General features: G+C 36.1%; 1 protein-coding gene across 1 annotated transcript; it reads left to right on the forward strand.

Annotated features, from left to right (window-relative positions):
* The first annotated feature begins 23,203 nt into the window (after window positions 1-23,203).
* Window positions 23,204-23,512, forward strand: LOC122015658 (ethylene-responsive transcription factor ERF104-like). Its single transcript, XM_042572662.1, has one exon. The coding sequence runs from the start codon at window positions 23,204-23,206 to the stop codon at window positions 23,510-23,512; it is 309 nt and encodes a 102-aa protein (XP_042428596.1).
* The last annotated feature ends 1,391 nt before the right edge of the window (window positions 23,513-24,903 follow it).

Genomic DNA, 24,903 nt, shown 5'->3' on the forward strand with positions numbered 1-24,903 from the left:
GTGTGCGAGTTCAACCTACAGACATCAACACTGATAATTATGCAAAGTCGTTGGATATTTGGAAGATTGATAATGTGAAGATTATTACGTGGATCAATAATTCTGTTTCACATTCCAATGATGCTCAGTTGGCTAAGTACAAGACAACTAATGAGATTTGAGATCATCTGGTAAAATTATACATGTAATCTAACTTTGTCAAATAATATTAATTGGAAGCAGATATCCACGTACTTTGACAGCAGAATAAATCTTGAATGTCCAAACAAGTGGGACCTCACTCCTACTTGTTTTCTTGCAAGAGAAACTCTTTCTCTAGAAATACAATATGTCTTGAAATAAATATCTTTTTGTTTCAAGGGATCATAGAATTGGTAACTCGTAGTTTCCTTAGGATAACCAATTAATAGACATTTATCAGACTTAGCTCTAACTTCTCTGATACAGTCCTCTTCATATAAAAAGGACAACCACATATTTTCAAATAAGATAACTGAGGGTTTGACTACTCCATATATCAAATGAATTAGTCGAAACTGCCTTTGTTGTGAGTTTATTTAGCAAGTAAACAATTGTCATAAGTACGTAATCCCAAAAAGGCTTTGGGAAGACTTGCATGATTTACTTTCAACCAAACCATGTCCAACAAAGTTCGATTTCACCTTCGAATATACCGTCACATGTAGTATGTAAAATGGAGTCCATTGAGACAATATTTTATTATCTCTTAGATAATTTTAAAACTTTTGACTTAAGCACTCACCACCTTGATCGGATCAAAGTATCTTAATACTTTGTCAAGTTGTTTCTCTACTTCATTTCTGAACTCTTTGAACTTTTCAAAGGTTTAGACTTGTATTTTAATAAATACACATACCCAAATTGTGAGTGATCATCGATCAAAGTGATGAAATAGTTATAATTTCCTTGTGCATGAGTTACATCAGTATGTATAAGACTCAATATGTCATTCTCCTATTCATCCTTTCAAATAAAAGGTAACTATGTCATCTTACCTTTTAAGTATGAAGCACACACGTATCAAATGAATCTAATTCAAATGATTCTATAATTACATACTAGTATAATTAGAATATGTGTTTCATACTTATATTACCAAGGTGACTTTGACACGTATAGGAAGTTAATTGATTATCTAATTGTTTACTATTCTTTAACTCACTTATGTCATGACATATATGTGAGGCACAGTCGGTATCCAATACCTAAGTGTTTAAAGAAATAGTGTGAGATCCAATCTCAAAGATAGGAGATAGGGCATCGGATGTCTTTTTTTCTTCTTCATGGACTCAAGATAAATCTTGTCGTTTCTTCTCCAATGCCACATCTTACCATAACGGTAATATGAGTCCTTTGGAGTTAGCACAGTCAGTTTATTTATTTCCATAGTTGAGCGCAAATTCAAAGAAAACATTTCAACTCTAGTAGTCTAGAAATACACAATTGAGCATGTCTAGGAAAGATGATTTTATTTCGTAAATGTAAACAATTTACATATAAATACGAAGTCCACTTACTTATTGAATTCGAAAGCCCTTACTATAAATTCGGGAGATGGTAGATTCTCTCCAAGTGGGTTGATATCCACTATAGATAAGAACAACCTTGACTTTAACCAATAAGTCATTCTTAGTTATAGTCGTAGGTAACAAGTTTACCGATTGCATATCACTTATATGCAACTATCACATTATGCTAGCAACTAATTGATATTCGCATAAACATTGGGTTGTTAACACATTAACAAGTATACATCAAATGCACATCACCCAACTTCACCTCTATCCACGTTAATCATTACTTTGGCACAACAAGACAACACTTCAAGTTAAAACCAACCCATTAATCATGAGAATTTATCTCTATGATTTGAACATATTTAATTTCACGTTTAGCTTGACTTTGGTCAACAACTCAAACAAGAACTTAAACTTTAATTCTTACCATATTAATAGAAGGTGTAGACTTTAATATTTTGATGTAAGGGATTTAAGTTTCATCATCATCATGCAAATCTACAAACTACATGACATCACATACATGACATAAATGATGATATGACATATCTCACGCATGATATAAATGATGACATGACACATCGCATGCATGACATAACATGACACATCACACGTATGGCAAAATCTAATCACATCGTATGCATGACAAAATTTAATCATGTTATAATTAATGCATCTACATGACATACAATATGACATGAACATGACATAAGTTTACATATATTATAATTCTATTTTAGAAATAAAAATATATTATAAATATGATTTTAATAAATCAAAATTTATTTAATCAAATTAGAAAAACTTGCATCTAGCATTTAATTAACACATCTCATCTAGAATATTTCTATCAATAAAGAATCTTTAATTATTTTGAAAATAAATTTTTAAAATAATTTTATAACCATTTAAGAAATAAATAATTAATATTTCTTAATTTATTAAAGAATAATTTAAATATTTTTTTATTTTCAAATCTTTCCAAATTTAATATTTCCTAACAATTTAAAAAACTTTCTACAACAACAACAATAACAACAACAACAACCAAGCCTTTTCCCACTAGGTGGGGTCGGCTATATGAATCCTTTTACGCCATTGAGCTCTATCTCCTATTATATCATCATCTATATTTAAATAAATTTAGAAAACTTTCTAAAAATAGAATATTTTAATAAATCTAAAATTTTTAGAAAATACAATTTCTATAATTTAATTTAGAAGATCTCAAATCTGTATTTTTAAAGAATTTTAGAATCTTTTCAAATTTGGTATTACCTAACAAATTATGAAAATTTTCAAAAATAGAATACTTCTTAAAATTCAAGAAAATTCTATAAATTAACATAATATTTTAAAATTTAATTTTCTAAAATTATTTTAGAAACTTTTCAAAAATAAAATTTCCTAACAATTTAGGAAACTTCCAAAAATAGAAAATTCTTAATAATTTCAAAAAAATTCTAAAATTAATTACAACACTAATTACGAACTGTAAAATAATTTTACGATCATATCGAAGCACAATCACGCTCTAATACCACTATTGGTAGCTCGATGCAGGTGCGTACTAAAACAAGTTTTGTAAACATGCGTAGCGAAAAATAAAAATAATAATAATTCCTAACTATTACATCACACACACCATACACATACAAAGATACAACATGTCAGACATGATCGCATAATTAAAATTTTATGAAAAGTAAATTTACGCTAGTTATATCTGACGGATGATACGTAGAAGATTCTATCGGATGATCCGGAGTGAGAAGGAGATCAACCAAGCGACGCACGAGCCTCGCCTCTACTTGTATCTACACCGAGTTATCTTCAAGATGACTTCAATGAGTCCAAGTTGTTGGTACGGTTAGCACTAACGGTCTAACTCAAGTTTTGATGAATGACAAAGTAGGTTAAGTTAGGTTCATTGTGATATAACACTGTGATCAAGTGTGCAGAAGAAGCTCAGCTAGGTCGACGGGGCCGATCGGATAGCTGGCACGAAACCAGCTAGGTTGACGGGCCGACCTAATAGCTGGCATGAAGTCCAGACGAGTCGACGGACAGACCTAATAGCTAGCACGAAGTCCAGCTAGGGGTGAAGGGCTGACCGGACGTCTGGCATGAAGTCCAGACAGGTCGAAGGTCTGACCGGACGTCTGGCAAGTAAGTTAAGGTAAGTCACTGGAGGAGAGTGACTATGAGGACGCGTTCCCGGGAGGGGAACTTAGGCGCCGATCCAACTTAGAACCATTTCGAAACTCTAAGTTTAGATCGTGACTAGATTTCGGTCTCGAGGAGACAGAATCTAATTAATACTCTGCTTGTTTATTATAATTGTGTTAATACTTTGTTTTGCAAGGTAATATAGTTTGCATTTTACCTCGGACTAACTCTTTCTTGTAGGAGAAGGACTTTCTGGAGAAAAGTGGTCCAGGTGCCTGAAGGGATCCAGGCGCCGGGAATACAAAGTTTATTCCCTCGCCGCGTCACCACGTGGAGCTTCATGGTTGACTGGGCTACGTCACACTCTAGGCGCCCGGAAGGGATCCGGGCGCCCGGAGCCTCCTATATAAGGAGGATGCACCCTGAGTAAAGAACAACTAACAACAAAGCCTGCCAAAGCTTACTCTGTCGTGTTGTGCTCCTGCGATGCTGAAGCTTCTCTGACACCGCGCTATTTCCTTTCTTTCTTAATTATTGTCGGTATTTAATCTTCTTAAGCATTCTTGTACTTTCAATTTGTAAAAAACTTATTCGAATTGCTAGTGGATTGCCCAACGAAAGCACTCGACGAATGCAGACCTTGGAGTAGGAGTCAACCAAGGCTCCGAACCAAGTAAAAAATTACTTGTGCTAGCATTGTTCCAATTTCGATTTTTCCGCTGCGTACTCGATCTTCTTTTCGAATTTTTAAATTGATATTCACTCCCCCTCCCTCTATCGACTTTCATGATCCAATATTGTAGGATCGAAAAGAATTTAGATATCTCCACAATGGTATGATATTGTCCACTTTGGGTCTAAGCCCTCATGGTTTTACTTTTGGGCTCTACCCAAAAGACCTCATACCAACGAGATATCTTTTCTCTTATAAACTCATGATCTTTCCAATGAGTTTTTAATGTGGGACTATGTTTGCAACCATGCAACCCCAACAATCCCCCTCAAACAAAGGACCACAGGCTTCCCACGTCCGATCCTCGACCCACCAGGTCTTCCTGCCCCTCGGTCCACCTGACCTATTAGGACTTCCTTGCCTAGCCGCAACTAGGACTTCCTTGCCTAGCCGCAACTAGGACTTCCTGCTTGGTGTCTGGTCCTCTTGATCCGAACATAGGAGCCCCCACTTTCTTTGTTCGAGATCAATATTGTACCCACATAGCTCAATCAGACCATAGCTCTTGTGCACAGTCGACGGTTAAACCTTCTGGCAGTCCGGGCTCTAATACCAATTGTAAGATCGAAAAGAATTTAGATATCTCCACAATGGTATGATATTGTCCACTTTGGGCCTAAGTCCTCATGGTTTTACTTTTGGACTCTACCCAAAATACCTCATACTAATGGAGATATCTTTTCTCTTATAAACTCATGATCTTTCTCATGTGTTTTCAATGTGGGATTATGTTTGCAACCTTGCAACCCCAACACAAGTCGTGTCTCCACTTCGGTACTAGCCAAAGGTAGGAGGGTTCGATCCGAGAGAGGGATCATGATCTGATTTGTACCCGACAACAATTACAACTAAATGGTACAAATCAACCGACAAGAAACTGTCACAAAGTTGTTGTCCGGAGACAAAGTCGCTGCTGGTGGTTGTAGTCGATGGCAAAAGCCTCCACTGGCTGGTGGTGAACCAACGGAAGGAGGCCGGTGTTGGTTAGTCATAGGAAGATCGTACCGGTTCCACTGTACAAAAATTTTGTACAAGTGTCGAATATTTCCTAAATAACCTATTGTGTTCTTTAGAAGTTAAATTAGTAATCGCAAACGGAACTTAACATTATTGATTCCAAATTTAACTTATCTGTTCTTAATGGTTTAGACTTAGATCGCAAGCGAAACTTAACACTATTGATCCAAGTCCAACCTATGTTACAAAGTTAATTAAATATTTATTTCTAAAATCGACTCCCAGGTCAAACATGGCGAGACACTAGGCCTTCTTGGGTATGGGATCATCCACCACTGCCTCGACAAAGCCTTTAATAGAAATTCAATATTTAATTTCCTAACATAACATTAGGTTTAACCAAAAAGAATAATCAAATCACAAATTTGAAAAATAAAACAAAAACATAAATTCGAAACTCTAGAATCATATACCTCTTGTGTTTGATATTTCCAAAAATAACTATACAAAGAAAACTAGTATGATGCAGAAAACAATTACTAGTTATACCTTTCTTTATAAGCAAAAATAACCTCTTGATCTTCTATCGTATTCCTCTTCTAATCTCGGACGTTGTGTGGGCAACGATCTTCCGAGATGAGAACCACCCAAGCCCTTCTTCTCCAAGCATGTTTCGGCCACCAAAAAAACTCCAAGAGATGTGAGATTCGGCCACCACCACCAAGCTTCAAGGGATGCTAGAAACAAACCTCCTTTCTCTCCTTCTCCTAGCTAGAACCGACCACCATGGACTTCTCTTGTTTTGATGACGCCGGCCACAAAGGAGGAAAAGAAGAGAAGGAGAAGAGGCTCTAGGGTCGGCGACACCAAGGAAGAAAAAGAGAGGAAGAAATAGAATAGAGTTAGCACACATGAACGTGCCTCTACCCCCTCTTTTATAATCCTTGGCCTTGGCAAATAAGGAAAGTTTAATAAAACTTTCTTATTTTCTTTGCCATGAAAAAGAAAAAATTAATTGATAAAAATCAATTTTATTTTCTCTTATTAAAGTGGTCGGCCACCCTAAGAGCTTTCAAAACTAGGTAAGGTTTAAACAAAATTAAAACTCCCTTATTTGTTTCTGAAAATTTTAAAAATAAAATTTCTCCAATAATTTTTTCATTCATGGTGGTTTGTAAAAAGGAAATTTTATAAATTAAAATCTTTCTTTTAAACATGTAGATGATTTCCAAAAAGGAAAGTTATCTCTAAAAAATTAAAATCTCCTTTCAATCTACAAATAAGGAAAGATATCAAATCTTTTCTTAATCTTTTGTAGAAACTTATAAAAGAAATATTTAATTTTTAAACTCTCTTTTAAATCATGAACATGGTTAAAAAAGGAAAGTTTTCTCAAAATTAAAATCTACCTTTCAATCTACAAATAAGGAAAGATTTTGCCGGCCACTAATCTTGGCTCAATCCTTGGGTCTTGGCCGACCCTAGCTTGGGTTCCAAGCTAGCTTGGCCGACCACCAAAGAGTGGGTAAGAAGGTGGGTATAGGTGGGTATAATTCTCTACATACAAGAGGCTACGATAGGGACCGAGAGGAGGAATTGGTTTTGGTCTCCCGATGAAAATAAGCTTCCCGTGTTTGCCTCGAACACACAACTTAATTTCATCAATAATAATTCATACCACTAAAGAATTATTATTGAACTACCGCACCAATTTCAAATTATATTTTGGGCTCCTTCTTATTATGAGTGTGTTAGTCTTCCTGTGTTTAAGATGTCGAATGTCCACTAATTAAATGAGTTACTGACAACTCACTTAATTAATATCTTAGTCCAAGAGTAGTACTACTCAACCTCATCGTCATGTCGGACTAAGTCCACCTGCAGGGTTTAACATAACAATCCTTATGAGCTCCTCTTGGGGTCATTGTCAACCTAGATTACTAGGACATAGTTTTCTTCTATAATCAACAACACACACTATAAGTAATATCATTTCCCAACTTATCGGGTTTATTGATTTATCGAGCTAAATCTCACCCATTGATAAGTCAAAGAAATAAATACTAAATATATGTGTTTGTTATTATATTATGATTAAGAGCACACACTTCCATAATAACTAAGGTCTAGTTCTTTTATCAAGTCAGTATAAAAAGAACTTACCTAAAATGATCTTACTCAATACACTTAGAGTGTACTAGTGTAACTTATTAGTCAAGATAAACTAATCCTTAATCACACTACGACTTTACCGACGGTTTGTTCCTTTCCATCTTAGTCGTGAGCAACTGTTTATAATTTATAAAGAACTGATAACATGATCTTCTGTGCGTGACACCACACACCATGCCATCTACGATATAAATTAATTGAACAACTACATAAATGTAGATATTTTTGACTAATGTGATTCTTTATTTCAAAATAAATGTTTACAAAAGCTAGACTTTTAGTATACATTCCAACAGCCGGAGGGCCGGTGGTGAGCCGACGGAAAGAGGTCGGTGGCTCTAGGAGGGCGACGACAGCACATGTACAATAGCTCTCCCTGTTGTTCGACGACCAATCTTGCTGCTGCCGGTGTTGTGGCCGATGGCAAGAGTTTCCTGGTTCAACAGATAACTTCCGAAAGGCTGCAGATGGTCGGCATCGACGTTGACCTGTGACACAGCAGTTGTGGCACACATGCACAGCAGCAGTTTGTTGCTGTTCGCGTTGAACGATGGCTGATCGGCGGGCGTCGGACGTCTGTCGTTCAGAGCTGCTTACAAATGGCGACAGAAGCCCCGGAATAGTAGCAGCAAGTCCTGCTTGTTGGCGTGCAACGATGGACAGTAAAGAGGCACCGCCTCTTGTTGTTTGGGCGATGACGGAAACCTCTACTGGCATCGGGGCAGCTGTTGGTTGGCGGGAGTGCCACTGGCTAGGGTCGGACGCTTGCCAGCGGAGCTCGGCAGCGACGGCGACACAAATCCTATACATATATATATATATATATATATATATATATATATATATATAATAGTGCTCGCCTGCGGTTTGGTGCGGCAGAGATGAGTTGGACGTGCCACGTCAAATGAGTTAAAGAAAAAAATGCAGTATCGCCCGCAGCCTTCTCTCGCCATGATCTAGGGTTTTTTTTCCTTCTCTTCCCTCTAGCCCCTCTCTCCACCAAAGCTTGTCGCCTCCCTCTATCGTCGAACTAGGGTTTCGCAGGAGCTCCTCCCTCTCTCGCATCGCCACGACGCACGACGAACTCCTTCGTCGCGATCCACAACGAGCTCCTTCGCCGCAATGTGATCCTCTCCTCCCTGCAAGCTCTCTCGCAACAGTGATTGGAGATTTCACAGAAGTTGACAACACTACTCCATAAGACAGTAAGATTGATATAATTTGTTAAGTATCTATTATGACTTTGTATGGAAGGAAATGTAATTGAAACCCTAACATATATATTTGTTTGGAATGAAAAGGAAACATTTTCAAAGTTTGTTTGATCTAAGTTGATCAAAGGGGCCAAATTTCAGTGGACAAATATTAAGAGAAGCTAATCTTTTTTCTGGAACTACTAATTCTTGTCCTATTTTTTTTAAATGTCCCTAATCATGTCCCTTGTTTAACTTTTTTCAGATCTATTATTTTTTTTATGCAAAAAATTTTTCATGTCCATGATAATGTCCTTTGTTTTCCTTTTTCAGATTTTTTTTTCTACTTTATACTGGCAGAAAAATAAATTATTTTGCTTATGTTATTTTGCTTTAGAAAACTGTTAGTTTGCTTTTTTATTTTGCTTTAGAAATTACATGATTTGTGTTGATTTAGAAATTGCATGATTTGTTCAATCAAATTTATTGTTTAGTGTCTCTATTAAAATAATTGGAAAACTTAAGTTTGTTGTTTATTCTGAAATAAGATATAGTATTTATTTATTTATCTATTATCAAATATAATGCGAGGACGCACAGAAATGGAAGAAAGTAAAGTTGATGATCAAGAATTCATTCCCCAAGTTGCAGATGCTCGAAAGTCAAAAATTGGAATGAAATTTCCATCACTAGAGGATGCATATTCGTTCTATAACCAATATGCTCGAGAAGCCGGATTTAGTTCAAGGAATAGCACGAGTAGAAAAAACAAGATGACAAATGAAGTGACATGGAAACAAATTGTATGCTTTAAAGAAGGGCATACAGATCTAATACGGAACAATAAATATCCAAACCCTAATCAAGTAACAAGGGATAGAACACATGACGCAGTTAGAACGGGTTGTAAGTCAAATATTGCATTTGTCAAGAACAGATGGGGCCTAATTGGGTTGTCTGTAACTTCATAAAAACCTATAATCATCCGCTCTCGACTCCATCAAAGGCGCATTTGCTACACTCACATTGTAGTGTTTCGGTAGCCAAGAAAGCATTGACAAAATAATTTTTAAAAGCCAATGTACCAACTTGTCAACAAATGTGTTTATTAGAGATAGAGTATGGAGGCCCTGAGTGGGTGGGTTGTACAGAAAAAGATATTAGAAACTTTGAGATAAATCTTAGGGATGAATAAAAGGATATTGATGCTGAAACACTGATTAAGTTTTTTACATCTGAGCAAGAAAAGAATTTAACTTTTTTCTTTGATTACAAAACTGATTCAAATAAACAATTTAATAAGTGCTTTTGGACTGATCATGTATCAAGAAGGGCATACAGTGTATTTGGTGATGCAATTATATTTGATACTACATATAACACCAACAGATATGGCTTGATTTTGGCACCATTTGTAGGAGTTAACCATCATCATCAGACAATTCTTTTTGGTTGTGGATTTATTAGTGATGAGAAAACTGAGTCTTTTGTTTGATTGCTTACAATGTTTTTAGAAGCCATGCCTAAAGGTACACCAAACATTATCATCACTGATCAAGATTCTGCTATGACAAAAGCTATTGCACAGGTTTTCCCTCAAACAGTGCATCAATATTGTTTATGGCACATATTGAATAAATTTTCAGATAAATTAGACCTTTTGACTTTTCAAAACCACTATCACAACATAAAGAATGCCATTACAAATTCTACAACACCTGATGATTTTGAGAAATCATGGAAAGAGTCTATCAAGTGTGCTAACTTAGAGGAAAATGATTGGTTATCCTTGATGTCTGAATTGCGACACAGATGGGTTCCAGTATATTTTAGTCATGTATTTTCTGTAGGAATGTCAAGTAGTCAAAGATCTGAAGGCTCACATGTATTTTTCAAGAAATATATTTCAAATAAGAACTCATTAATGGATTTTATCACCCGTTTTAATAGAGCACTGAGACACCAAAGACATAATGAGTTAGTTGCAGACAATATTGATATGAATAAGTATTCCAAGGTTAAGACAACCTGACCAATGGAAACTCAAATAGTTAAGCTATACACAAAAAAGAAATGGTTGAAGTTTCAAAGTAAAATGACCGAGAGTCATAGTTATTATGTGCAACAGACATTTACAGGAGTTGCCTCAATGATTTACCATGTGAAGAAGTTTCAAAGTAGTTCTTCCTTAAAATCAAGAGTGCTCATGCATGACAAACAAAGGGACTATATATCGTGTAGCTGCACAAAATTTGAGTTCGAGGGAATTCCAGGCAGACATATGTTAGTTTTTTTTCATATCAATCAAGTGTTTCTTTTGCCTGATACGTATATACTCAAACGATGGACACGAGATGCAAAAGTTGGAGCAATATATACTTTAGGGGAGTAAAATTTCATTGATGATCCAGATTCAGAATGGTATTTGATTTCGAGGTACTCGAGGTTATCCTATAAAGGTTCAGTATTAGTTGATGATGCATCTTTGAGTAATGAGAGGTTAACCTTCTTGGATGAACAATTTTTTTATATCTACAACAAAATTCAATAGATGTCCATTAGCACAACATACAGTGATAAAAGTCAAAGAAAGAAATCCATTGATGAGGGTCTTGATATTATTGATCCTTCTACAGTAAGAACTAAAAGATGTGGGAAGAGATTAAAACCATCAAAGGAGAAATCAACCTCAAATTCCAGGCTTTGTCATGGATGCGGACATCGAGGAGTATCACATGACAAGCGTAATTATCCCAATTTATAGCAAGGGTATGTGTTGATTAATTTTGTATTTTTATTATATTTTGTATATGACAATGTGTCAATTATCAGATCAGTTGAAGATAATAATCATATCAGTCTTGACGACACATATGAACCGGATTTGGGATTTATAGCTGGTACTATCAAAGTTTTAATTTGTTAAATTATAGTAGTTTATTATTTATTGAGAAAATAAAATTAATAAATTATCTTTATTGTTCCAGGTTCTAACAACATGCGCTAGGTTGTTGTAATTATCTATGATTGATATTCATCTATTTCCTTTCTAATAAACTACTATAATTCTCTATCTCCTACTGCCCCTCGAAGTAATGAAGTAAACACCATGTTCTAGTATATCTTCCATGGTCATACTGATAGAGTTTAAGATTAGCTAGTGTAGCTTTGATACTCATGTTGATGAGATTGTTTTCTACTTTTTTGGACTTTGTTCTTAATGTAAATTATTTTTATAATTTCGTTGACTACATGATCCGATTCAAGTTTTTACTCTCTCTTTTTTTCAACTTGTGTCGATCTTCTCACCTTTGGCCTGAAAGTTCCATTGAGGTGTCTGCTGAAGAACAGAAGAAGACACAAACACATGAGTTCCATTGAGGTGTTTGCATCAAACTGGGGGTGGCCTTCAATCGTAGAAGGACCATTTTGGTTGTTGATTTTGCTAATAATTTTGACTATGTAAACTAAAATGATGAACCAAATGCATATATTTGCTAGCTACATATTTTACTTGCTCAAGTCAAGTGGGATGATGGTGAAGCTTTTGGTGGTTCCACTTTTTTTTGTTCCACTTTTTTTTTTCTTAATACTTGTTAATTGCCGCTCCCAATATGTTAGTGATTCAATTATAGGTCTATCTTAAAGTTTGATCAACTGTTTCGATATTGTCAATTGTCATTGAGCTATTAGTTTATGCAAAATGTACATAGATAATTATTCACCATCAAATAATATGAAACTGACAAATCAACATCGCCATCTGAAAGCATCACACAATAAGGGAAGAGACACATTGTTCCAGAATATACTTTGTTATTCACAATACTTTACATTTTCCTAGCGCTTCATATAGCATCACCAGTTCATAGGGAATAGAAGAGCCAATTCTATGAACCAAACGCACTACAAAATACATTTCTGGAGAATTTCTTGGAGAATTGAACTCGCTCATCTAACTCCTGGAGAATAAGTGCCGCAACATTCGCTCTCGCTCATCTAACTCCTGGAGAATTTCCTCAGCTGTTCATTTTAGGTAGTAATTTAATTTAGTTGGGGTGTAGAACCACTTAAACTAAGTTAACAAAGGGCTTGATGCCTGTATATTTATCAGTATATATGCGCTCATACCATGAGCGGCTTGCCACCTTTTGTGCAAAAACTTACCTGAAACTTCTTGATACAATTTTCTTGATTTGTTGAATTCCGCCTTTTGTTGTATTGGTGAAGAAAAAAAGATCTTAAACCATGAATTACATAGTACATAGTGAAAAAAAGATCTCAAACGAAACATGATTCACTTAAACACCAACAATTTCATTTTCTTCAACATGCATCAAGATGTTTTTCAATACCAAAACAAAATTAGCCAACTCCATGATAATTGACTAAAAATAAAAATTTCACTAAATAGCATAACAATAATCAAGATGTTTCAACTTCAACTCAGATAAATTTTATCTTTAACACAAAGAACACGATTATCATATCATAATTATAACACCAACATTATGCAACAATGTTTAATGTTTCCAACAACAATTAACAAACTAATTTTACGTCCAGAATTGTAAACATTTAGCTAGTTACATTACAAAATGAACATTACTTAACACTAACTAACAAGATGAACTAACAATACAATCAGGATTATGGCTAAGAGAATCAAGTTCACCATCACTGATATCCAAATAAATTTCGGTACTTGGATTATTCTTGGGTTATGTTCATGAGAAGTATTGTGTTCACTTTCAATATTACTAAATGAACTAGTATCGGGCATCACCCACTTTTACTATCCATGTTGCCTGCAGCTGTAATACTGTCTTCCAGGATTCTTGGTTGATCTAGAAACATACACCAATGTTCTTTGTTTGCAGTCCCTACATGTTACAGGTTGAAATCTTATATTTTCGATGCTGCTAAAACTTGATGATGCCATGAAATAGCAACCTAATAATCAAATTTTCAATACTTAGATTAAAAAAAATTATAACATTCTGCAGAAGGAATATTGAAGATCATTTGTTATGGAACTAACACTATATATTATGTTTAGTTCAAAGAATCTAGGCCAACAACCATAAATCTTAAGTAGGACTACTCTTCTATATCTTGACGAGCATATAGACCTCTGAGCATAATTTGTAGGGGCACACATTTGATAATTTTGAAAATGAAGAAATCTCTTTTGATTTTTGCCCATAACAATACCATAAAATAAGAGTGAAGTATTTTTGTCACTGAGAAAACTAAGAAAAGTTATCTACACAATACAATAGTGAACTCTAAAAAAACATACACCAACTGCAGACAGTGCTTCTGAAGAATTAAAGTCTTAGATGAATAAGCAGAAATTATACAAAAGTTGCCCTTGTTGTAATACCCCGGTTCTGAGATTCTGGTTAAGTATGGCTTAAAAAGTTAGATGGTATTATCCATATCACCAAGGTGCACCTTCCTTTACGGAAGCTCAAACTTTAGAACTCCAAAGTTAAGTGTGCTTGATTTGGAGAAATTTGAGGATAGGTGACCTCCTGGGAAGTTTCCAAGGTGAGTGCGAGTGAGGACAAAGCACACTGAAAGGACCTCCGGTGGTCTGTGGAGCTAGTCGTCAACCTGATGGACAATTCTGGTGGCATTCCTGGTTTAGTCAGGGTGGGGCACGCTCGGGCCGGAGCGTTACAGATGATATCATAGTGATCTTGCGACCGTGAGTGTGCCTGTGGCAGGAGCACCCAGGGCACCACCTAGCGAGGGAGATTATGAGATTTGTCTGTGGTGTGATTACACAACAAGGACGTTGTGTCTTTAAGTGGGGGTGATTGTAATGTTAGAGTGTATAATAAAAGTCTAGCTTTTTGTAAACATTTATATTTAAAATAAAAGAATCACATTGGTCAATATCTACATTTATATGCTAAGTGTAGTTGTTCAATTGATTTATATTATAGATAACATGGTGTGTGGAGATCATGTTATCAATTCCTTATAAATTATAAACAGTAGCTCACGACTGAGATGGAAAGGAACAAACCATTGGAATAGTCGTAGTGTAATTAAGTATTAGTTTATCTTGACTGATAAATTACACTAGTACACTATGAGTGTATTGAGCAGGATCATTTGAGGTAGTTTCTTTTTATACTGACTAAATAAAAGAACAATACCTCTGTTATTATGGAAGTGTGTGCTCTTAATCCTACTATAATAACAAGCACATATACTTAATATTTATTTCTTTGATTTATCAAAGGGTGCGATTTAATTCGATAAATCAATAAGCCCGATAAGTTGGGAAATGATATTATTTATAGTGTGTGTTGTCAGTAACTCGTTTAATTTGTGGACATCCGACATCTTAAACACAGGGAGATTAACACACTCATGATAAGAAGAAGCCCATAATGTAATTTGGGATTGGTGCGGTAGTGAAATAATAACTCTCTAGTGGAATGAGTTGTTATTGATGAACTTGAGTTGTATATTCGTTGCGAACACGGGACACTCGAGCTCATCGGAAGGCCAAAACCAATTTTTCCTCTAGGTCCCTGTTGTAGCCTCATTAATGCCTCATATCCACCCATGAAAAGCCCATCTTGATGTCCAAGAGGGGGTCAGCCCAAGGCTTGGTGACCAAGCCAAGGGCCGGCCACAATCTTCTCAAAGGGGGTCGGCCCCTTGCTTGGTGCCCAAGCAATAAGGGGGCCGGCCACATAATTCAAAGTTGAGAGGGCATTTTGAATTTTTAAAATCTTCTCTTTATAGACATCTACAGGTTTTAAAAAAATAATTTTAAATTTACAAAACTTTCTTTATTTGAATTAGGTCACATGGTTTAAAAGAAAGTTTTAAAACTTTCCGTTTTTAACCATCCACATGAGTTTTTAAAAAGAGAGTTTTAAGTTAAAAACTTTCCTTTTTTGTAACCATGTTTAAAAAGAAAATTTTAGAAGAAAAGTTTTAAATTTTAAAACTTGGTTTTAATTTTTAAAACTTTCCTTTTTTAACATCCACATTAGGAAATTAAAAGAGAGCTTGTAAAATTTTATAAAAACTTTCCTTCTTTGCTTATAAAATTTTTATAAAATATTTTTTCCCTCTTTATAGGGGTCGGCCACCCTTGCTTGGTGTCCAAGCAAGGGGCCGGCCATTGAAAGTATAAAGGAGGAGAAAAGGAAAGATAAAAGGGAAAAAGGAAATCAAGAGGAAGATTTTATTTTTTTGTAAAAGTCTTTCCTTATTTGCCATGGGCAAGTATTATAAAAGAAGAGGAGGAGAGGTCTCATGGAGCAATCTAATCTATGCTATTCTTTTCTCTCTTCTCTCTAGTCTTCTCCTAAGGGTCGACCCTTGCTTCTCTTCATGCTAGGGCCGGCCACCTCTTGTGGTTGTTTTGTATGGCCGGATACAAAGAGAAGGAGAAGAAGAGAAGGAGAAGGGATTGCATCTATTCTTATTCTATTGCTTGTGCTCCCTCTTGTGGCTGGTCCTCTTCCCTTTTTCCTTTCCCCTTGTTCTCTTTATTCCTTGGTGGTGGTGGTGGTCGAAACTTAGAGAAGGAGGAGGAGCTTTTGCGTGGTGTTCATCTTGAAGGATCGTCGCCCACACGACGTCCAAGAGGAGGCGAGGAATACGACAGAAGATCTCGAGGTTATTAGCATACAAAGAAAAGGTATAATTAGTAATTGTTTTCCGCATCATGCTAGTTTTTCTTTGTATGAATTCCAAACACAAGAGGCATATGATTCTAAAGTTTCGAATTTATGATTCGAGTTTGTGTTTTTTTGTTTTTCGAATTTGTGATTCAATTGTTCTTTTTAGTTAAACCTAGAGTTATATAAGGAAATTAAATATTAGCTTTCCTTAAAAGGCTTTGTCTAGGCGGTGGTGGATGATCCTATACCCAAGAAGGACTAGTGCCTCGCCATGCAGTCTTGGAAGCCAATTTTGAAAATTAATATTTAATTGAATTTATAACATAGATGGATTTGGATCAATAATGTTAAGCACCGTTTACGATCCAAATCTAAACCATTAAGAACAGATAAGTTAAATTTGGAATCAATAAGTTAAATTTGGAATCGATAATTTAATTTCTAAAGAACACAATAGGTTGTTTAGGAAAGGTTTGACACTTGTATAAAATTTTTATACAGTGGAACCGGTACGATCTTCCTAGGACCAACCAACAATTGGTATCAGAGCTAGGGTTTGCCTATGTGTGTTTGGTTTTCAAATAGATTATGCACATGTCATACATAATTTAGGCAGGATAATAGTAGGATGTGCTAACTTTGTTGTTGCAGGCTCCAACTATTATGACATATAGATATTGTGTGTGAATAGACCCTTGGATATGTCAAAGGCATTTTATTGTGTGTGCATGATTGTAATATTAAATACAGCAGGAGCTGTATTAGTTATTAGGATTTTACAATTTTGTTTCGATCTAGATTACATGTATATTCCTTTATGGAATATATGATCGATATATGTAAAATTCTATTTTTGTCGCGGATCGTATCCTTGCTAGGCGTGGTGCTATTGGAGGACCAGAGGCGCAGCGGAAAAGGAAGCTCGATGGACCCGATGACATGATCCCTAGGGATGGCAGCACGCGAAGGACAGTGATGGAAGAAGTCATAATAGTTAGAAAATTAATTTCCATATTTATTGCTTTTATTTACTGTGATGTGTGCTTGCATGTGACGTATGCTAACATAGGTTAAAATTCCTCAACTTAAATAACTAAGTGGGAGAGAGATTTTTAAATAAATCTCACGGTCTCCATTACTGGCTTATAAGTGATGCAACAAGCTTGCGTGTTGGCTCTGAGTGTCTCCCTCCACAACGGATGGGTTTGTTGCGGATCACTAGATCAAACTTCCTTTATGGATGGTTATAGAAAATTATTTAGGAGCGTGTGATCTTCTCCAACTGAAGGGGCATAATCCTATTTAATGGACTAAGTATCAAGTAATGGTATCCTGTTCAAAGTTAGCTCCTTACCAAAAGTCATCTTCAGCACCATTTTCTCTTATCCCTTAATGTCTGAGCTGGCTGAATTGCCCATGAACAATTTGTCCCTATCTTTAACTTCTTTAAAGTTGTAGAGTAGCTCCATGTTGCAGAAAACATGTCTAGTGGCATCAATATCGATCTACCATTGTCATAAGTTGGAACTTATCAGGTTCACTTCAAAGACCATGACACAGAGGTTCATGTCTAGTTCCTCATTCAAGTTGGCTTTCTGCTTCTTCTTCGATTTTTTTATACTTCAAAACTTTATGGTCATCTCTAGTACAATTGTAATATTTTCCAGAGAATTTTTTTCTTGAAACCATCTCGTTTGAGTGTCATCTTGAAGATTTGGGGTTCTTTTGTTTTGAGCTTTGACCGTCCTCCACCATGTTAACTTTTATAGTAGCCTGAGAGAACAATTTTCTCTTTGAATTCTTGTTGTCTTCCTCAATTCAAATTCTTACAATGAGTTCTATATGCATCTTCTTTTTCTTATGCTTAAAGTAATTCTCGAAGTCCTTCCAGCCAAAAAACTACTTCTCAATAATCGCTGTCACCTGAAAGATTTTACTCAATGTTATGCCTTCTGAGTGAATTTCTTGCAAAAAATCACTTAAAGCTCCTGGACTTGGCAGATCACCGACTTGGAGTCAATCATCTTATAGTCTAGGAAGCGACCAACAATGAACTTTTTTGGCCCTAACATCCTCCGATTTATATTTCTTAACTAGAAACTCCTACAATTCCTTTGTCGTTTTCATCTCACAGTATATAATATACAGTGAATCTGCAAGACTGTTGAAGATATAATTTCGATATAAGAACTCAGACTCATTCCATTTATTGACTGCAGTGATAATTTTCACATCATTTACAGCCTTAGTATATTTGGGAGGTTCCTCAGTTAAGATCCGTGTCAGGTTCAATATGACCAGGTAGAAGAACATATTCTGCTATTACTGCTTAAAATTCAACCCAGTGAACTTCTTTGGCTTGATCAAGACATTTTCAATTGGGCTGGAGGAGGTTGGCACATGTTGAGTCTATTGCATCTCAACATCTGTTGTCGCTATCTCAACAAAGCGAATCTGTTACTTACTAATCTATCAAGATTGCTTAAGTTGATAATTTCAAGCTATCGATCTGGCTGAGTAGGTCGATCGCCAATGTCATCCGGAGCTGTCCAAGTCCTAGTGGGAGAGGGAATTTGATGAATCGCTAGTTCATCTAGTTGTTGAGTCGGTGAGTGTTACAAGTGCCGACATGATAAAGCGGATGTCGAAGGCTTGAGATGGACGTTGAACCAGAGTCTAAATCCGAGTTACGTGAGGGGCATCGTCCAAAGAACAAAGACGCTGAATCCTGCAGCGAGACAACCTCCTTGACATAGATTCATCTCCTCTAATGGTACTAAGAGGTCATGCTTTGACATTTATTTTTCAGGATAAAATAATGAGATCATGACACAACCTAACATAGATTAATGTGACAAACTAAACATATACATGAACGCTATGATAAATATCTGCCAAATAAAAAATTGCCCAACAGACAAATTAGGAAGAACTAAGGATGGAAAGAGAAGAGCCCTCTTACTTTACGAAGAAAAAGTGTTCACTTATGCTTCACTTACACACGTACAGAATTGCTTTTGCTCGCTTCTCTTCGTGAAGAAAGCTGGACAAGCTTCTGCTCTTAAGCTTTTCTCTCTGTCCTTATTGCACCGGCATAATCTCCTTATAAAGGAACAACCTGTTGTCGGACACCATTAAGTGGATGTGAGCATGCCCAACAAAATGGCATGCATGCAGAGCAAGAACACCGCATGCAAGCAAATCCAAGCAACACGACGTGCATGCATATAGCAAGGTGTCATGCATATGAAAACAAAACATGTGTCATACAAACAAAACAAGTGGCGTGCCATGTGGCACGCTCTTGGCTGAGCCACGCAGGCTGACTGATTCTCGTGGGCATATTCTGTCCCGACCGCAATTCGCTGCATGTTCATACAAGAATTCTTAGATTGATATAATCTGATCCTGAATTTACTCTTCTTCTCCATAGTCGATCAGCCATGTTAAATGTAGAACTAGCAATCCATAAGTCATGTTTTTATTCATATTTTTTTTCAACAATTTTAGAAGAGGCATCACCTTGATTATGGCTGGCTGCTCGCCTGCTCACACGGTTTGCACAGCAAGATGAGATTTTCTGTCCCGAAAATATCGTATCCTCATATCTCAGTGTCGATTGGACGAACTAAATCACATCTCAAGGATGTAGTGTACATCATGAAAATGTCATAGTCATCCAATCGGCGCTAGGACACGGGGACACGATATTTTCAGAACAGAGAATCTCATCTCTTGCACAGCAGGTTGCTTGCGCTGGGCCGCACAGCCGACTGCTCGTTTTCCATCGCTTGCACAGCAGCTCTGTTTTTTTTTTGTCTTTCTTTCTTTTCCTTTTTTATGCCTTCCTTTCCTTTCCGTAGGGATTTGTTATTCATCCGATTTATTTCCTTTCTCTTCCTTCCAGGATAGAGATTCCTTTCAATCCCCCCATCAAGCCGCGGTTATAAGTAGAGCATTTGATCTCATAGTGAAATTTTAAAGTTACTATTTTCTATCAAAATTGAAATATGGGTGAGGCCATTTGATGCTACAGTAACTAATAATGTGATTTGATAACGTGAGACCAAAAAGAATTATTGAAAGATTTTTTAATAATGAAACTAATAATAAATTTTTACATTTAGGAATCCCTTATACACATGTTGGCATATTAATTAGTAGATTTAATAGGTTGGCATATTAAAATTTCATTACTATAGGGTAAAATAAAATCAATTAATAGCCTTCGATGATGATGATGATGTAATGGTTAAATCCTTCAATAAAAAATCAAATAGATAATTAAGAAATTTAAAGTTTAAGTCTTAACTATTGTATGCTGTAGGGAATTTTTTGTCACATGAAATTTAAAAATGTTAGGCATTTGGATGTGTCTTTATAAATATTTTTGGATTTATCTTAATGGTTAAATTTATAATTAATCAGTTTAAAATATTAAATATTTATATTATAAAAAAATTATCAAGGAAAAATTCACAAAGAGCTCATTTATCGTTCTAACGATCACTGTAGATGCCCTTATACCTGTACAATTCGGAAAGTTAGGAACACTAAATTATTTTGATGAATAGTATGTAAGACAATAATTAAAAATTTTGATCAGGTTATGCTTTTAAGTAACTAAAGTAAGATATTAATGATTTTTTTGTTCAGTAGAGTACCTTATTGAAAAATTAAATTATTTTGTAAAATAATTTATCATATAATAAGCATATTTTTCATTTAGAATGTTGTCTCGAGGCCTTCACATAGGGAGTCTATAGGGATGTAAATGAACCAAGCCGCTCGCGAGCTATTCGAAGCTCGATTCGATAAAAGCTCGTTTGAGCTCGTTTAATGAGGCTCGTTAAGATAAACAAACCAAGCTCAAGCTTCGCAGTATTCGGCTCGTTAGCTCGTGAACACGTTCGTTAAACTCATTAAGTAATTTTTAAATAAAAATAATAATAATTTTGATATTGAATTTATAGATTTTACACTCTACTTATGAAAAATATAGATAAATATATTAAATTTATTTATTAGAATAAAATTATAAATTTTAATAATATTATTATAATTTTCTCTAAATATATAATGTAGTTTTTAATGAATATTTAAATTATGATTTATATTTATTAAGCTCGTTTAGGCTCGATAAAAGCTCGAATAAGCTCGTGAGCCAAGAATATATTCGTTAAATAAAGCTCGAGCTCAGCTCGATTATAAACGAGCCAAGCTCAAACATTCAAGAGTTCGGCTCGGCTCGGCTCGATTACACCCCTAGGAGTCCAGAAGGGAGTCTAGATCTTCTCTTTCGCAATTTCTAATTTCTTCCTGACCTCTTCTATAATTTACATGTCAAATTATAGTCAGAATCCAATTAAAATTGACTGTCATTTTTCTTGTGTTGATTTTTATATCTTAATTATAATTTTGAGTCGAGTTAGACAGCTGGAGTCCGTCGATGATGAGAGGTCGCCCCTTGTTCGGCATCATTAAGTCTATTCATTATGGACGACCTCCGGCTACCTAATTCGATCTAAAATTATAATTTAAATGAAAAGATGAATCCGAGAAAGATCCTAGATAATTTTAATCAGATTTCCACAATGATCGGACATGTAAATTCCAAAAGGAATCAGTGATCACAGATCAAAGGATCTGATATCTCACGTAGATCCCCACGCAGATCCGAGAGTATGCTTAATCTGGACTTATCCGTTGGCACGTCATTCGACGTGCAGGATCCATCTCCAGAAAGGCTGTCGTGGATCCATCTATTTACCTTGAGCGTATTTTTTCCATCGGCGGGTCTCTTTCTCAATCTTAATCAGTTACTATTTTTTGCCTTGTCAATCCACCCCCAGAACGCGTTTTATTTGACCCTGCTCCACGGACGGACATAGCAGAGATGATATCATTTGAGATCGAAAAGCCGAACTTCGGAGTTATGGGATGTAAATATCTGTATCCTATATAAATCATCCCTCATCCACCTGTCTCTTCATTCAAGAGTAATTTACTTATATCTATTGATCCGGGATTGAACTGATTGGAGGCCCTTCGGGATGGTACGATGATTGAGACATAGGGTATTGTCATATGAATTCTTGAGTTTAAAACTCGGTGTGTCCAAATATGCACTCCCTTATGCCTTAGCCACCTATACTAATGGCTAATAGTCATCTATAATTTACCTTCTCCGTGTTAACCTAGGGACGAAATGACCGAGACACTAGGATGAACGAATCATCTTTTGCCACATGGAATTGGATTGATGGGGTGTTGGAGCGAACACTTCAACTATTTTTACCACGTGTTTTATTTGACCCCTAACTTCCACGTGAGCGCGCCTCTCAGTCGCGCATGTGGGCGTGCGCAACAAAGGACACACATCAAATCATAGGTACCCGGATGATCTTTCTCCATCCATCAACTGCACCAGTCGATCTTCTGTTGTTCTCCATTGGATTCTAATGGCGTCATCCAGTAGTAGCGGTGGAAACGACAACTTCACCACCATTGACCTCATCCGCCGCCATCTTTTCACCGATCTCCCACCCACTCCCCCATCCTCCACTTGGCCCCCACCGCTTCCCGCGGCCCCAACAAGCTACCACAACGTTGCCCTCCGTAGCTTCCCTGAGCTTTCAGTCCCGATGATCAGCTTCACCTCTTGCCGACCCAACCCTGACATCATTGTCGATCTCCCAGCCTCCCTCAGATTAGACTAGCCATGGATGAGGCTACCTACTCGCTACTCAGGGCATCCGATAGCGGCCATAGGGGAAGTTAACCATGGAGATTAGATCGAGACCCCAACCGCTGCGGCTCTATCTCAGGACCTACGACATTGTTGTTGATGCTGCATGTGCATATGATTATGCCGCATTCAAGATGTGTTACCGCAAGTCCATCCTCAACTTCCCCAACGAGATAGGGTTCTCATCAAGATACGATCTAGCCACCCTGCCAGTCTCAGTAGCGATGATGATGACGGTGGTGAAAAGGAAGATGGAAGCGGCGCTGGTGATGGATGAGGAAGCGTCAAGGAGGGTAATGATGAAGAAGGGCTTGTTGAAACTAATAGATAGAGGAAAGAAATAGAATAGAGAATAATTTTTTAATCAGTTATTTACTGAAGCCAATAGACTTATTTATACAAGTTGTCCAAATAATAATGAAAAAGATGAAATATGATATGCAATTATAAGTATACTAATGAATATAATAGATTTGAAAGTATTATTTTTGCTATTTAATCATGTCAATCTTGATTATGATGTCAAATATAATAAATCTTAATTGATTGAAATCAATTCGAGATTATTTTCTATTATTGTCATTATCCCTCAACAAACTCAACGGGAGTGCTTAAACGCTGAGTTTGAGTGCTAACTTGGTGGAACATTGTCTGAATAATAGGTTGGTAAATATATCAGCAATTTAATCTTTAGTAGAAATGTAAGAAACTGAAAGGTGTCAAGTCGTCATACGCTCACAAACAAATGAAAACCAATCACTACATGCTTCGTATGAGCATGAAAAATAGGATTTGCCACAAGATAAGTTGCTCAAATATTATCACACCAGATTTTAAGTGTAGCGGTTGGGAAAAAGTGTAATTCTGAAAGAAGATATTGTAGTCAAATAATTTCTGACGTCGCATTAGCTATAACTTTATATTCAGCTTCAGTACTTGAGCGAGAGATTATAGGTTACTTCTTTGAAAGTCATGAAACAAGATTTCGCTCTAGAAATATGACATATCCACTAGTAGAACATGCATCTTCGCAAGATTCAGCCCAATCTGCATGACTGTAGGCAATCAACTCTCATGAGAACTGACGATATAAAGGAATACCATATAGAATAGTGTCTTTGAGATATCGAAGAATTCTCTTAACACCTTTCCAATGGTGTTCAGTAGAAGCATGCATAAATTGATAGATATGATTGATAGCGAAACCAATGTCGGGTCGTGTAATATTGACATATTGTAGGGCACTAACAATACTTCGGTAGATTTGGGGATCAGTCATTGAAGAGGAGAATGAAGGTGCAGTGAAACCACCTTCAATAATTAGTGTGGAGATAGAATGTGCAACATCCACTTTAGCTCGTTATAGAAGTCTAGTAATATATTTGCTCTGAGAGAGAAGACAATCTTCAAAATGTGAGAGAAACTCTATGCTAAGGAAAAAACGATCATTGCCAAGATCCCAAATAGGAAACTCTTGATGAAGAAGATGGAGTAAAGTAATAATGTCTTTTTGATCACTACTAGTTATTAATATATCGTCCATATAAATTAGAACAAATATTGAAAATTTCTCATTACATTTGTAGAATAAGAAAGAGTCAGTTTTGAGCCAGAAAATCCCTAAGTATAAAGCTAAGTAGATAGACGATAAAACCATGCCCGAGTGCTTGCCGAAGACTATATATAAATTTCTGAAGTTGACACACATGTGTTGGAAGTTGTGGGTGGCTGAATC

The sequence above is a fragment of the Zingiber officinale genome, chromosome 8B (genome assembly GCF_018446385.1).
Source record: "Zingiber officinale cultivar Zhangliang chromosome 8B, Zo_v1.1, whole genome shotgun sequence".
NCBI lineage: Eukaryota > Viridiplantae > Streptophyta > Magnoliopsida > Zingiberales > Zingiberaceae > Zingiber > Zingiber officinale.